This window comes from Daktulosphaira vitifoliae, unplaced genomic scaffold (genome assembly GCF_025091365.1).
Source record: "Daktulosphaira vitifoliae isolate Bord-2020 unplaced genomic scaffold, ASM2509136v1 Scaffold_5, whole genome shotgun sequence".
NCBI lineage: Eukaryota > Metazoa > Arthropoda > Insecta > Hemiptera > Phylloxeridae > Daktulosphaira > Daktulosphaira vitifoliae.
The window spans coordinates 9761108-9775658 of record NW_026099576.1 but is presented as its reverse complement, the minus strand read 5'-3'; the positions used below and the strand labels follow the sequence as shown (position 1 = coordinate 9775658).

The 14551-nt window shown below is 27.0% G+C and overlaps 1 protein-coding gene across 1 annotated transcript in view; it reads left to right on the top strand.

Moving 5' to 3' along the window:
• The first annotated feature begins 7874 nt into the window (after positions 1-7874).
• The window catches only part of LOC126906947 (vacuolar protein sorting-associated protein 8 homolog), an 11434-nt gene continuing 4757 nt past the window's right edge, over positions 7875-14551 (top strand). The window contains exons 1-13 of the mRNA XM_050687902.1: positions 7875-8166; positions 8225-8344; positions 8406-8579; positions 8739-9035; positions 10261-10479; positions 10565-10756; positions 11117-11353; positions 11447-11569; positions 11632-11745; positions 12340-12452; positions 12529-12697; positions 13138-13300; positions 14027-14225. Of these exons, the coding sequence (XP_050543859.1) occupies positions 8107-8166; positions 8225-8344; positions 8406-8579; positions 8739-9035; positions 10261-10479; positions 10565-10756; positions 11117-11353; positions 11447-11569; positions 11632-11745; positions 12340-12452; positions 12529-12697; positions 13138-13300; positions 14027-14225 (2180 nt within the window). The 5' untranslated portion in view covers positions 7875-8106. The remainder of the gene's footprint in view (positions 8167-8224; positions 8345-8405; positions 8580-8738; positions 9036-10260; positions 10480-10564; positions 10757-11116; positions 11354-11446; positions 11570-11631; positions 11746-12339; positions 12453-12528; positions 12698-13137; positions 13301-14026; positions 14226-14551) is intronic.

Genomic DNA, 14551 nt, shown 5'->3' with positions numbered 1-14551 from the left:
TGGACAAATACTAGCGGAGCTCAACATACGCGCCTACGTCAATCGGCCCTTTGTCTATTGGTTATTGCTGCTCGGCACGGGTTGGACAACATCAGCGATTGCGCTAAATGTATTGTTTTGTGTGTTATTAATGAAAAGTGCAAAAACACCAACGTTCAAGTGCTCCGCAGACGAACGGAAAGGTTGCAGGGGTGTACATCCCTATCGTTCAGACGGGGACTACCGGTAACAACGACATTCCGTACCGAATGTTTCCAATTTGACGCAAACCTCTACTGCGTCATGATTACCAACAAGTTGCAGAGTAAAACGTCTGATCGTGTCGGCCTCTTGCTATTGGTATAGCCGTTCTATCAGCTGTGCGCAAGTGCGCAACCAGAATCCCATCATGGCATACAATTTTTCGACCGCGGATGGTCCGTGTGTTGTAAAAAACGTCGTTTACAGGAAGTATTGGTATAAATTGGCGATCGTTGGTCTGTTGTGCTGATCGGTCGCGTTTCACCACGTGATCATGTTTTTGTGCAAATTGCACGTAATCCGTGCATATCGCCTAATAGGCTGGTATCGGAAAAGTGTGTGTGACTATAAATTAGATCTATTTTTGTCACCGTTGATGAAGCAGTTATTTGTTCGTGCCGTGTACATGCTATTCGACTAGCAGTATTCGAATAGCAGCCATGTGCGGTCTGGAGACATTCATTATGTGCAGAGAGATTGTATGACAACCTTCACGTGGTTCTCTTACTGTAAATGTAAAATTAACAAATTTACTGTGAATGTAAATTTGTTAAATGTTTCTGAAATAAAAATAACTTAATAATAATTATATAAATTTAAAAAATACTTTATTAAAATTCAATTCAAAAGTCACATTTTACAGATTTGTAATTAATGTCATATATCATAGAAATCATTATTCTTCTTCTTCCTCGCCTTAATCTCAACTACTTGGGGTCGACCACCCTTATCCTAAACTTCCACTTGACACGATCTCCCACATCATCTACGCTCACATCAGCTGTCCTCAAATCGCATTCAATAGCATCCCTCCATCTGTTTTTTGGTCTTCTTCCTTCAACATTCATTTCTATAACTGTTCTTACAGCTTCCGATTCTTCTCTCTTCATAACATGACCAAACCATCAAAGTCTATTTTCTCTCATCTTATCCACGATTAGCGTCTACACCTATACTCCCTCTTATATGCTCATTCTTTATTCTATCTTTTCTATATCATAAAAATCATTCATTAAAAAAAAAACATCACAATTTTAAAAATATTTGATTAACATTTGACTTTTTTTCAGCACTTTAAAAGCTAACACAAATGACTAGATATCGCTTGGACGACGTTGGTGACACAACCAATGCTTCGACACAAAAATATTGTGGATTGCATGAATATTACCATACACAACAATTTATTTTCTTTGCTTCATTATAAATAGTATCAACAAATTTCTGATACATATTTATGTATTGTTTAAATTATACATTTTGAATTATATACACCTTAAAAGTCAAAATATCATATAACATTTATTTGGCGAATAATTGGAAAATTCATTTTTTTACTACTCTATTGTAAAAGTTTAATATATTCAATTTACATTTATTTATACTTCTTTATTTTAATATGAATAGACCTCATCTAACGTATTAGGTTTAAATGTTAGCAATTTTTGTATTATATGTACTATTTGTTTTAAATTATAAATTGAAATAGTATTATTCCGTAATAAAAATTATTATTATTATTTCATTACTATTTGATGTGAAATTATGTGTGGAATAGATTTGCTAGTTGTATAAAGAATACTGTTGGATACACATCAATATGTTGTCGAGAAATTGTGTTGTGATTATTTATGCTATCGTTGTGCTACATCGAGTTGTTGTCGGTCTTTTCTCTATGTCTGCATTGTCGCCGTCATCGTAGAGCATTTTTCGCTATAAGCTCTATGGCACTTGCGATCCATTAGTTTTGTATCGGTTTTGTTGTAAAAGTATAAGTATCACCTTTGCGATTGTCGCACCTTTGTGCGCTCAGTATATCGCCGTTGGGTCGATATATTTTCTGAGGTACATCACAGCATACCGTCACAGTATATTCTACACGTTGGTCAGCTACTTGCATTCGACTTCAATTGATCCTTTCAATATTCAACATTATCATCAGCCGTTCGATTAGCCGATAAGTATAATGCTTTTTCATCTTCTTTTTAAGACTTACTCACATTTATAATTTATTATTTGTTTATATCAGCGCTATTGTGACATTAGTATTAAGTGTCCCTCTATCCACATTGGTGTATATAAGATTTTATGATTCACGTATTAATTGTTATAATTATATTTTGTAAAATTCATTCTACATTCATTCATTCATACAGTCCACTCACCTTATTCCTTATCCTCGACATAGCCAAAGACTTAAGACAAAAAAAAACCACGAACGTTAACGAACCCGTGTGAATACCACCGGACGCTGCGTTCATTCATTCAATACTACAAAAGAAATTGTTGGTGAGAGTAGGAGTAGAATGCCAGGAAACATGGTGGTAGGATGAGGATGTTCAAAAGTAAGAAAAAACAATTCAAAGTATGGCAGAAGAGCAAAATGAGAGAAGATTAGGTAGAGTATAAACGCTTGTGCAAAGAAGCCATGTGTATGGTAAGTAAAATGAAGTTTAAGAGTGATGATGATTTGTATAATAGGCTAGAAACAAAGGAAAGCAAGAAAGAAGTCTATAGACTTGCAAAAGTAAGAGAAAAAAGGTCTAAAGATAATCATTATGTAAGGTGTATAAAAAGTGTTGATAATAAGGTACTATCGAGTGATGAAGATGTGAAAAAAGGTGGAAAGAGTGTTTTGGAAAATTATGTATAATTATTATAATTAAAAATGTTTTATTTTATTATATTTAACTTGACAATTTTTTATACCTATGACTAGCGGTATTATATTTAAAGTCGCATCCCCACCACCAGCACCCACCAGACGCCACTGTAAAATAATAATCACATTGTATAAAATAAAAAGTAATAAAAAAATTAAACACAAATAAGAAAGTTAATCAATAAAGACTAAAAATGCATAACAAAATAATTCACTATCAGGAATGTATAAAAAATAATTTTCAGAAAATATTTGGTTTGCACCAAAATATAAGTGACAAGAATATACTTGTTTTAATGTATCATTATAGATGAAGAGATTATCCTGCAGCTATAGCTGAGACAAAAATTAGAGTTATAAGGTAAATATAATAGTCAAAAATTCGTTTAATTATCAGAGTTATAGAACGGTATAGGATCAAATCAATAGTGTTCATATATATTATTGGTCTAAATAGGTTTAGATTTAAATCAGTAGAAGTCTCTATTGATAAAGGTGTAAATTTATTTCGGTTTTATTATAGAATAAGAAAAAATCATACATTTTTAGTATCAGATAGATTGGTGAATTCGTTAAATTTGATAATTGTTATTATATGAATCAGTTTTTTGAAAAAATTTAATTGTTTTACAACACAAGTTATTTATTAAGACACGTCAACCATGATTTACATAATTTTAATAGTGATAATTGGCTCACTAAATGTAAAAAATCAAATAGAAAAGATAGAAATGAATAATAATCATAAAATAAAAATTGTGTGATAGAAACACAAATTCAATGGCACATATAATATTAAAAAAATCATGTTTTTCTTTTTTGACTGAAGAGTTTTATGTTTGTTTATTGACGTTTTTAATTCATGTCATTGAATCTACCAAAAAATGTGGTTGTGGAATCCAGTTTTCCATTGATAAAGTTATTCTGTATTTCTATGTTGTTATTAAAGTTTTTTTCTAATTCGAACAACTAAAAAATATTAACTGATGATGTTATATGTATTGTGTATGAAATAAAAACTTACTTCATTTCGATCAGTACTTTAAGGTATGTGTAGTGCTATGTTGGGAGCAATATTTCGGGCCAATTCGAAGATCGTTCGACCGCCACCTTCGTATTCACTACACATATTTTTCTCTAAACTGTATGTTTTGTGGTTTTTGTACGACAGTCCTCCATATGGAGCCTTGCATTTCTTTAGGTCTTTAGCTAAAGTAAAAAAATCACCCTTGATGAATTTGATCTTATCCCTCACACCATAAATTTCCGCATTCTTCTTAGCAAATTCCAATTTTTTCGGGTCGATACCTATCGCCGATATGCCACCGACTCGAAAACACCTCTTGGTCGGGGCACCCAGTATCTTCGCCTATTATGGACACGACTTGACTAACTAAAAATTTAATGACAATACTCTTTGACAGAACAAATGTAAATTTTATTATTACTAAACACAATATTACATAAATTAATCTACCGTTACTACACAATTATATATTTAAATTCTTTATATGCAAGCTGGTTACTTCGTTTACCCGTATACAAGGACCAGACACGTTCTTCACAACATGAACCCGTGGATGGGCATCCAAAATTTCTTTTCCTTTTTTTTGCTATTGAATTGGCGATCACGGAACTTAGCTGTGGGCTCTCAAATTGAAGCGCTCCACTGTCCGTCATAGGATCGTTCTTAATAGCATAAGCGCCAAAACCAGACTCGCCGTACGCACTCAACGCGTAAAAAAACTCGATCGCGTGAACCGGTGGTATGCAAGTGGCGCTACAAATGATCGGCGGCCAAACAATCGCGATAACTTTTTTTACTTCATTGCTAACTGAATTACGTTACCTCCGGCGCTACAAAACGGGTCCATCGCTATATTTTAACCCTCTCACCTCTTGGCAATATGCTTGCTAAACATTTCAGGACACACAGAATAAAATGATTCTAAAATAATAATTATCGTTAACATTAAAAAAATAAATAGTTAATTGTGTATTAATTAAATCACCATAGTCAAAGAGAATTCCGTCATCAAATCTTTTAAACAAAAAGTGTCTTTTTTTTCATAAGTGCTGTGGAATATCACGATAGATAGTTTTATTAGAACTATTACTGACCAAGTTATGTTTAATTTGTGAAGTATTACTGATAAATAACGAATCTGGTGTATGTGATTGAATTGATTCAGTCGAGTGACTTATTTGAATCGAAATGTCGTTCTTGCACACCTCTGTAATGTTTTGGAGCTGGCAAAGGGTGACATCGTCGGTAAAGTCATTGTTCGGTAGGTGGGGGTGTAATATATTTAAATAAGCACTGTTCAAGTTAGTTTTAATGGAATTGTCAGTTATATTATTCTCAAAAATATTTCGTTCGATTTCAACAGTCGTAATTTGTGTGGATGATTCTGTAGACTTTTGATCTGATAAAATATTTGCCAAAATAGGTGTCACATTAGTTCCTGTTATCGAAATTGATGTTCTAATTGGTTTAGATTTCGACTTCATAGTTTTGTTCTACTTAGAAAATTTATCGTAATCAAAAGTTCATCAAAAATATAAAAAATATTAAAACTAAAATACTACTAAAAGCGAGATCTTAAATAATTGAAATAGTAACAAAAAAAAAAACAAACGCGTCAGACAAAAAAATAGGAAAAGTGTCAATCGTTTCAATAAAATTCACTCGATAAAAAAAATAAAACTAAAGAAATAAAAATTTAAACAATATGAAAAATATAACAGAGTAATATTTCGAAAAAAATTGTTTGTTGTAATCACAATATAAAAACACTCAGAAGTTCAAAATGAACTGAATTAAAATTATTGTAAAAAAAATAACTTTTCCTACAATTTTTTGCTATTCAAATGTCTAATGTTATCTTTTTCTCAAATAATTTATCTGTCTAAATAAATAGAAATACAAATTGTACATAATTGGGTGTATTTTACATTTAATATGCATATAACATATTACAATTTATACAAAAGAGGGACCTAAAAACACTCACTTTAGAGGAGATAACAAGTACAGATTTATTAATGAATAAAATAAGAATGTATGATTTAGAAAAAAACCAATATAAAAAAGATGATAAGATGAAATCTAATAATAATAAAAAAAAACCCAGCACAGGGGGGTCACGGCACAGGGCACTTGGATCAAGTATAATGATATCTGAGAGTGATTAAAATCACTATCAAAATAAAACGCTTCGATGCAAATCTTTAGATAGTGTTTAGTTTTAAAAAATGCACTTTTCAATAAGTTATAGCATTATAAAGTTAAAAATGTGAAAAATAAAATCGAGAATTTTCACACAAAAATAGCATTCGGTAGCCATTTTCACCATGAAACAAGTCTAGTGGTCAATTTTTTTTTTTTTCATTATAAAGTATATTACATTAGCTTTAATTTAAGATTTATATATAAAAGTGTCAGACCTTTCGGAACATTTTCAAAAGTTATGTTGAAAAAGTTAATTTTTTGTGAAAAAGTTGTCTTTTTAAATCCCCCCCTGTTGGCAGATAAAGGGTCAAATTTACAAAAAAAATATATCAAATGATAGGTAAAGACATCAAGCATCTATAAAAAAAAATTATATTGATATGTTTATTTTTGAAAAAGTTACGGCACATTTTAGTAAAAAAAATTGAAAAAAATTCGAAAATTAGCGTTTTTTAAATTTGTAATTTTTTTGGAGGTTTCCCCCATTTACGGGGAACGGGGGAATTTTTTTCAATTTTTAAGGGTAATGTCTTCGACTAGATACGATTTGTGATCTTTTGACGTATCGTTGAAAGAAATCCGTTCGGTGAGAGCTGAGAAAAAGTGGTAACAAACACAAAAAAAAAAACACATCATAGTAAAACCAATACCTTCTCAGCTTCGCATCGAAGCTAATAATAATGTAATTATAAAGGGAAAGAGTAATGTTGACAAGAAGTATAATGTAGCACCAAAAGGATTTTCTGAAAAAAGCCTTGTTTTATGTGTGAGGCTCTAAATAAACCTAATCGTTATCATCCACTTCAACTTTGTCGGAACAAGCTACAATATTTGGAAAAAAGAAATGTTAATGTATCCGAAGTCAATCAAACTGAAATTGATGAACTATTGGATATTGAACTAGAGAACCAAAAAAACTAAATCGCCCGGAAAAATTTTCACAGCTTATAACATTAAACGTATTAATTAATAAATCAAAAAAAGTAAAAGGTATCTATGATAGTGGTTCAAATATTACACTTGTTAATCACAAGATTATAAAGCAATTAAAAACAAAATTTTTTGAAAATCATAGTTTGTTTAAAACAATAAGTAGAATAAATTTTACCAATAGCCGGGCACGTTTACATTTAAAAATTAATAAAATTGAAAAAGTTTTAGATGTATATGTTATAAAAAAACAATAATTTTACATATGATTTATTACTTGGTCTAGATGTTATTAAAATATTTAAATTGTCACAGGATGAAAATTTAAATATTTTTCAAAAAATAAATGAAAAAGAAAGTGAATTAATAAATTGTCAAGAAAAACAAAAGAATGGTCTACAATTAAATTTGAATGAATATATTGACGTTAGTATTTTTGAAACTAATTTACAACATTTAAATGAGAAAGATAAAATAATAATAATGAACCTTATTAATAAATATAAAGTAATTTTTGCTAAGAATAAATATGATGTAGGTAGAGTTAAATGTGAAGAAGCACAAATTAAATTAACAGAAGATAAATATATTAGTGGCAAAACGCTTTGGGCACCTTCTCTAGAACACGGAACAAACCCTTGATTTCCGTAACAAGACTTGTATTTATTTATATATATATGTTTGTGTGTGTGTTAATATACCAGGAATGAGATATTATATATCATGTTATCATTCATCGGTGATAAGTTATCACAAAGTTCTATAGGAATTATAATAATAAGTAAAAAATAAATTTTCAGTCAAATAATGATTTTTTAAAGTTTCATGACTATTTATTGTGAATTTAAAATTATGAAATGAATCTCAATATTCATAAAAATAAATTATATCTATCTAATTCTATACTAACATTTTTTTTTATTATTTTAAATTATTCGTAATGTAGTGAAACAGTGAAGTGTTTCACTATTTTTATTTTACTATAAAAATGATAGTTCAGATCGCATTAAACATTCTGTTTGTTTTTATTACTGCATAAATTATGGAGGAAAATAAATCAGTTATAGACTTATTACAATCTTTGGATTTAGAATTATCGGAGGTATTGTTTTTATTACCTTCTATCACTTAAATTATTATTACTTATATGTTTATCTTAGATAAATGATACTGAATTCAATATTCCGCAATTAAAAGATATTCCATCAGTTGAAAGCATTTTAAATTATGAGGACATATCTATAATAAGTGAAGAGGATTTAATATTATATCAAAACAAAGTAAACATTTAAAAAAATTTAGTTAATAATATTATTAATATTTATTAATATTTTGTTCTAGTTAAAAACATCATGGTACGATTCTGGAAATGATTCTGTATCTTTGGGTAGTTTGAATAGTAGTAACGTATACTTAGAAAACTCTGTTAAATATATCAGCTCAAAATCTGATCCTGACAGAATTTTACGTCATATGGTTCTTAAACCATTATCTAGTCAAGTCCTATCTTTTTGTGTAATTATATCAAAATTTTTGTAACTAATGAAAATAGTTTTTTATGTGATTGAATTACTTTAAACGAATTTCGTGAAAATTGACTTAAATCACAGTTATAATAACCACATATTTATTGTACTAAGAGACATATAATAATATAAATATATTTGGTTGTAGGATCGTTTTAAAGCTGGAAAACCTAGCGCAATTAAGCTATCATCTCCTTTAATGGTTATTGGTACTACTAATGGTTTTATAATATTATTTGATACTTCTCAAACATTTTTATGGTATAATCAAGAAACTGAAAATAGTGCAGTGTCTGCTTTAGATTTTAATCATGATTGCAGTCGACTACTAGTTGGATATGTAAATGGAAATGTTATAATGTTTGATTCATCTTCACCTTCTTGTAAAATTTTACGAAATATGTTAAATGTGCATACACCAAATACAGCAGTATTACACTTAAAAGTAATTGTAATGAACAATGTTAAAATAATTATGAAAGAAATTTAAATCTTTGAATATCAAGGTTAAATACATAAATTATTAATTCTAGTAATGATATGTATACTTTTATTTTTAAATTTGAGTTCAGTTCCATTTACTGGTTTAGTATAATTCAGAAGAAAGTTAAAAATACAATTTTTCCTAATAATTGGATAACATATCTATTCATAAATGCATTATTAATAAAAATAATGATGCCTTATAGATGATTTATTAGGCCAATAATTTTCTAGAGATACAGAATTTTTTATTAAAGCATAAAAAATAAAATTTTAACTATTCTTATAGTATATAGGTCTCATTTAGATTTTAGATTTCTTAATCTGAAGTGGTCATCATCAAATTATTCCAGATTTATGTTATTAATTACATTTTCTATATTACGAAATACGCCCAGAATATGTAGGTAGTAAGGTTTTCATGAGTTGAGAGATTATTCGCCTTCACAGTATGTTGAAAAACTATTTCTAATTCAATCAAGAATAAAAAAAAAGTTGCTATAGTATAAGTTACAAACACTGTATTTATTTCCCAAACCTGAAATAAATTTATTGCTATATAATGAAATAATGCATAATGCTATGTTCTTCACACTTGGCAACATTTTTTGATTCTTGAGGTTTTATTAAATTGGTACTTTGTTTGTAGAGTTTGCAATATTAACTTTATACTTTTAATAGAATCAGAAAAGTTCCTTGACACAATGAAGAACAACCATCCCTCAAATCATGAAAGCTTCAATACGCTAATTTTCTAGTTGTATTTTTAATAGACTAAGAGAATATCATGTTCTACTTTTATTATTCTAAATTTAAATAAATCTTTTGAAAGAAAATTCCTTTTAATTGAGTATTCTTATCTTAATAAATATTATCTTCAATTTATGTAACACTTGTTGCAAAATAAAAGTTAAATTGAGCTTGATCAATGGTTAGTTATATGTCATTTTAATCTGATATTTTTTTTTAGTTTAATTTTATTTAACATGCGGTAAAAAATAGCTTTGTAAATTACATTTCAAATTATTATTCCTCCATATTGAAGCATGTTTAATATATATATTTTCTATATATTCAATATATTAGCTTCTACTATTCCACAATAATTTCTTTGGTCTTATTAATTATACTTGATTAAGGTATCCATTTAAAAATATGCTAATTTTAATATCAAATAATACATCTAGTTTACAGATTTACCCAATTTGGCAGTTTTAAGCAATAGTGCTGGTTCTGTTTTTGAACTTAATTTTAAAAGAAATTTTGGTATAAGAAGTGTAGATTCTAAATGCTTATTTTCTGGTGGTCGTGGAAGAGTATATTGTATTGAACCATTACTATTTAATCAGTTAACAAATCATCCTATGAATGGTTATATAATTATAGCTATGGCCACTTTTTCTAAAGTAATTTATGTGATTTCATTAAAAACTAAAAAAAATTAATTTCAGTGATCATTGTATTTATTTTACTTTTAAATATTTTACTCAGATTATAATAGTCACAATTAGGCCAAACACTGAATTATTGTTATCACAAAACATTTCTTCATCACGGGATTGTTTACCTCTTTTGTCTTGGCAATTTGTTGTTGTACAATATAATAAAACATCCAGTTCCAGTCATAGAATTATGGATCCAGTACTAGCATTTACACGAGATGATAAAATTTACTTTTATCAGGTATCTTATTTATTATATTTAATATTATAAAATTATGATCTTTGCTAATATTTTGGAACAAAGATGGTATATTATCAAATACTCACTTCAAATTTTTATTCATTCAAGATTAATTTTATTTAATTTTAATTCATCTTATTATATTATTATACTTTAATAAATTATATGATAGGTATCATTCAAATATACTTTTCAGTAATGTAGGAATAATAATCTACTAAAAAAATATTTTTATTAATATTAAAAACAATATTCTATATATCTACACTACTATAGAGAAACAAAAAATACTATCAAAAATTTATTTCAAATATTGATTCTTTAATATTAATTATGTATTGTTTATATTATGTAAATAAGATAAGTATGAATGAACAAAATCAACTCTTTTGCTGTCAATTACAAAATTTTACCTTACCGTATACAATATTAGCCTGTTGTTGGATGAATGCCCGTACTTTATTAACTATAGATTCAACTGAAAATGTTCATCTAATTGATGTTCGTGTTGGTAATGAAATGGAACAGTTAAATATTTCTATTATTGGCATAATATATACCTCAAGTTACTTTATAGATAGTGATATAAATTTTATGGTATGTTATGATAAAATTTCGTTCAGATTATTAATTATAAAATAGTTTTCTAAATAACCCAAATTGTTAAATCATACTAAACCAACTTTTTAGGATAAATGCTGTTATAGTTCTGTTCATGGAATATGTGGTCAATTAATATTATTGGGAAATAAAGGTATTCATACATTAAGTATTAGAAGTTGGATTGAGCGTTTAGATTGTCTTATTGATAAGGTACAGTCATTATAAAATATTAATTTTTATCAATTTTTTTTAAAAATAACATTGTATTTCAGAAATTATATAGTGATGCACTACAATTAGGAGTTGATTTTTTAGAAGAAAGAGGTAAAGCAGTTCTTGGTCTAAGAGGTACTAGACTACACAGGCATAGAATTGTGAAAGAAAAGGTTTATTATAAACAATTATTAAATTATTTTTATTTTAATCATTCAATGAAAAAAAACTATTATAGTTGACACCCAACATAATAAGGATAAAGTAAATATGAAACTAGTATAGAAGTCTGACAGTGATTAACATCATTATCATAAAACACTAGAGAATGAATATACTTTAAGATGGGTGAAATCTTCTTTAGATAAGAATTATTTTATTAGAATAGAGTTTGAGCCCTAAACTTCCTAAACTATAGCACTACTTCATAAAAAAAATATTTTGTGATAAATTTAAAATAAATAAAAAAAATCATAATTTGTCATCATTAACAATTATAATTGGGTAATGTTTTTAACTAAATATAATTCAGGATTTTTTATAAAATTACAAAATAAATGTTATAGTAAAATTAATACCTTCTCAGATTTGTATCAAACATAACATTTTTTATTGAATTATTACTTAGATTCTCCTAGTTTTTCAGTCTTTATATATATAATATTTATGTTTATGTATATTTTTTATTCCCAATTTTTAATTTAATGAATTATTAATTATTAGTCTTAAATATTATTCCTTATGAAACTTGTTATAATTTATTTCAGGTCATTGATATACTAATGTCTTACATAGATTCAATAGTAGATATAAATAATCCTAATAAATATAAAGAAGGCATACCTATTATAGCTGATATCTGTGTTCACCTTCAAAAAACGTAAAAAATTTAACTATATATTAATTAAATTAGTTATTTTATATGCATAATACTTAACCAAATCACTCTTTTTCAGACACTTATTATTTGGACGTCTTTGGGATGGGGCTGAAAAAATTAAATCTGTCTCTGACATATTTTTAGAATGTTTGAAAAATTATCTATTTGAAGGTCAATTTGATGAAGTTCCAACTAATGTACTACAAAGACTTTTTGAGTATCTTGTAGAAACAAATCAATTAGATGTAAGTATCATTATTGTTGTTTATATATATTTTTTCATTAACTCATTATGATATTAGATATTTTATAGACCTTCTTTTTTCCAACAAATATAAGTTCTTAAGATAAATTTAATAAGTTGTAAGCAGTATGTTTTTTCTCATTTTAAAACTAAATTTTGTTGCTGATAAAAATCAATTAAAGAATTAAAAACCCATAGAATGTTTTCTTTATAACCAGGTTTCTGGACTTATTACATTTTAAAAATTTATTTTGACCACTTCCAAGACATAATTTCTTGAACTTTCCTAGTGAATACTTTTAATATTCATAACAATTTTATTCTTCAATATACAAATGAACTAGTAAATAAAACTAAAAATCTATCTATGTAAAGTTATTTATTAAATGTACTTTTTTTTTTACATAAAAGTGTTTTAACTAATTTTTGTTTCTATCATAGGAATTAGAAAAATGTATACTTAATATAAAAGTGGAATGCTTAGATATAGACCAGTCTTTAAGTTTAGTAAGAAAATTTTCACTTTATGATGCTTTAATCAGCATCTGGACAAGAGCATTAGAAGATTATGTTGCACCACTTCAAGAATTAGTTCCTCAAATTGGTATTTTTAATTTTTTTTTTTTGAGAGAGGCCACAGAGTTATATGCTTTGTTGATTTTTTTAATTGGATATAATTTTTACATGAAAGTGGATAAATAAAAATAGATGATTTTTCAAGAGTCAAAAAAACAAAATAATTTTCATCTAGTGGTAAACAGAACTTTTAGATTCTAATTGCAATAATAATTGTAGTATTATCATGGATACATTTAAACACAGTGGAAAATTTCAAATAATAATTATAAATAATTTAAAAATTTGACTTGACCCCTTTTTCAAAAATACCGTACAATCAGTGTTGTATATCTTATAGGGTATTGCTCTTATATGTTTATCTTAATTTTCTTTATAGGGAAATCCAACATTTTTCCAAAAAAAATTTTTTTTAATCTATTTTTGGTTTTTATTAATTAAAGTCATTGAAACAACATATTAAAGATCTTTAATTTAAAATCTTCTAAAAACTATAGTTTTAGAAATAATATTTTGAATCATTCCTTAATGTATAATAATTAATTAATCTATAATAATCCTTTAACATGTTGATGCATTTGAAGAGAATATGGACTTGCAAAAAAAATATTTCACTTTTTTTAAAGAATATAAAAAAAAAATTTTTTCAAAATTAGGTCCTAGAAATTTTTGTTATCATATTTTAACTATTTCATTTCAAAGTATAATATAACTTTTGTTCATTCAGTATTGTTATTGTTGTTGTTACTTTTAGAATTTTCAGATTCTACTATAGAATTGGGAAATAAAATTTTAGTTTATTTGAGCTGTTGCCTATTAGGTATTGCCTATCCAAATAGAGGAGATATTCCATCACATTTACAAGATACTGTTCGAAATAATATAGTACAATTTATTTGTGCTCAACATAGCATTAAAGCTAGTGATAATGAAGATATTTATCCATACTTAAGGTAATTCATTAATAAAAATAAGGTTTTTATTAAATTAAAGTAAAAAATAGAGGAAATATAATTCTAAATACTCATTGTTTTAATTAATTCAGTCAATTTTATATAGTAATATATAAAGGATGAGAACTAGGGGTGAATTAGTAAGAATTTTCAAACTAAAAAATTATTTATGCTTAAACATTTTTTATATGCTGACAATGAATTCACAATTATGAATTTAATAGTATGTTAATAAAAGTCCAAAAATGTTAGACTACAAGGGGTTGATTCTTATAACAATATTAAATAATATTGGATTGTTTTTTTTTTTTTTTGGGGGGGGGGGG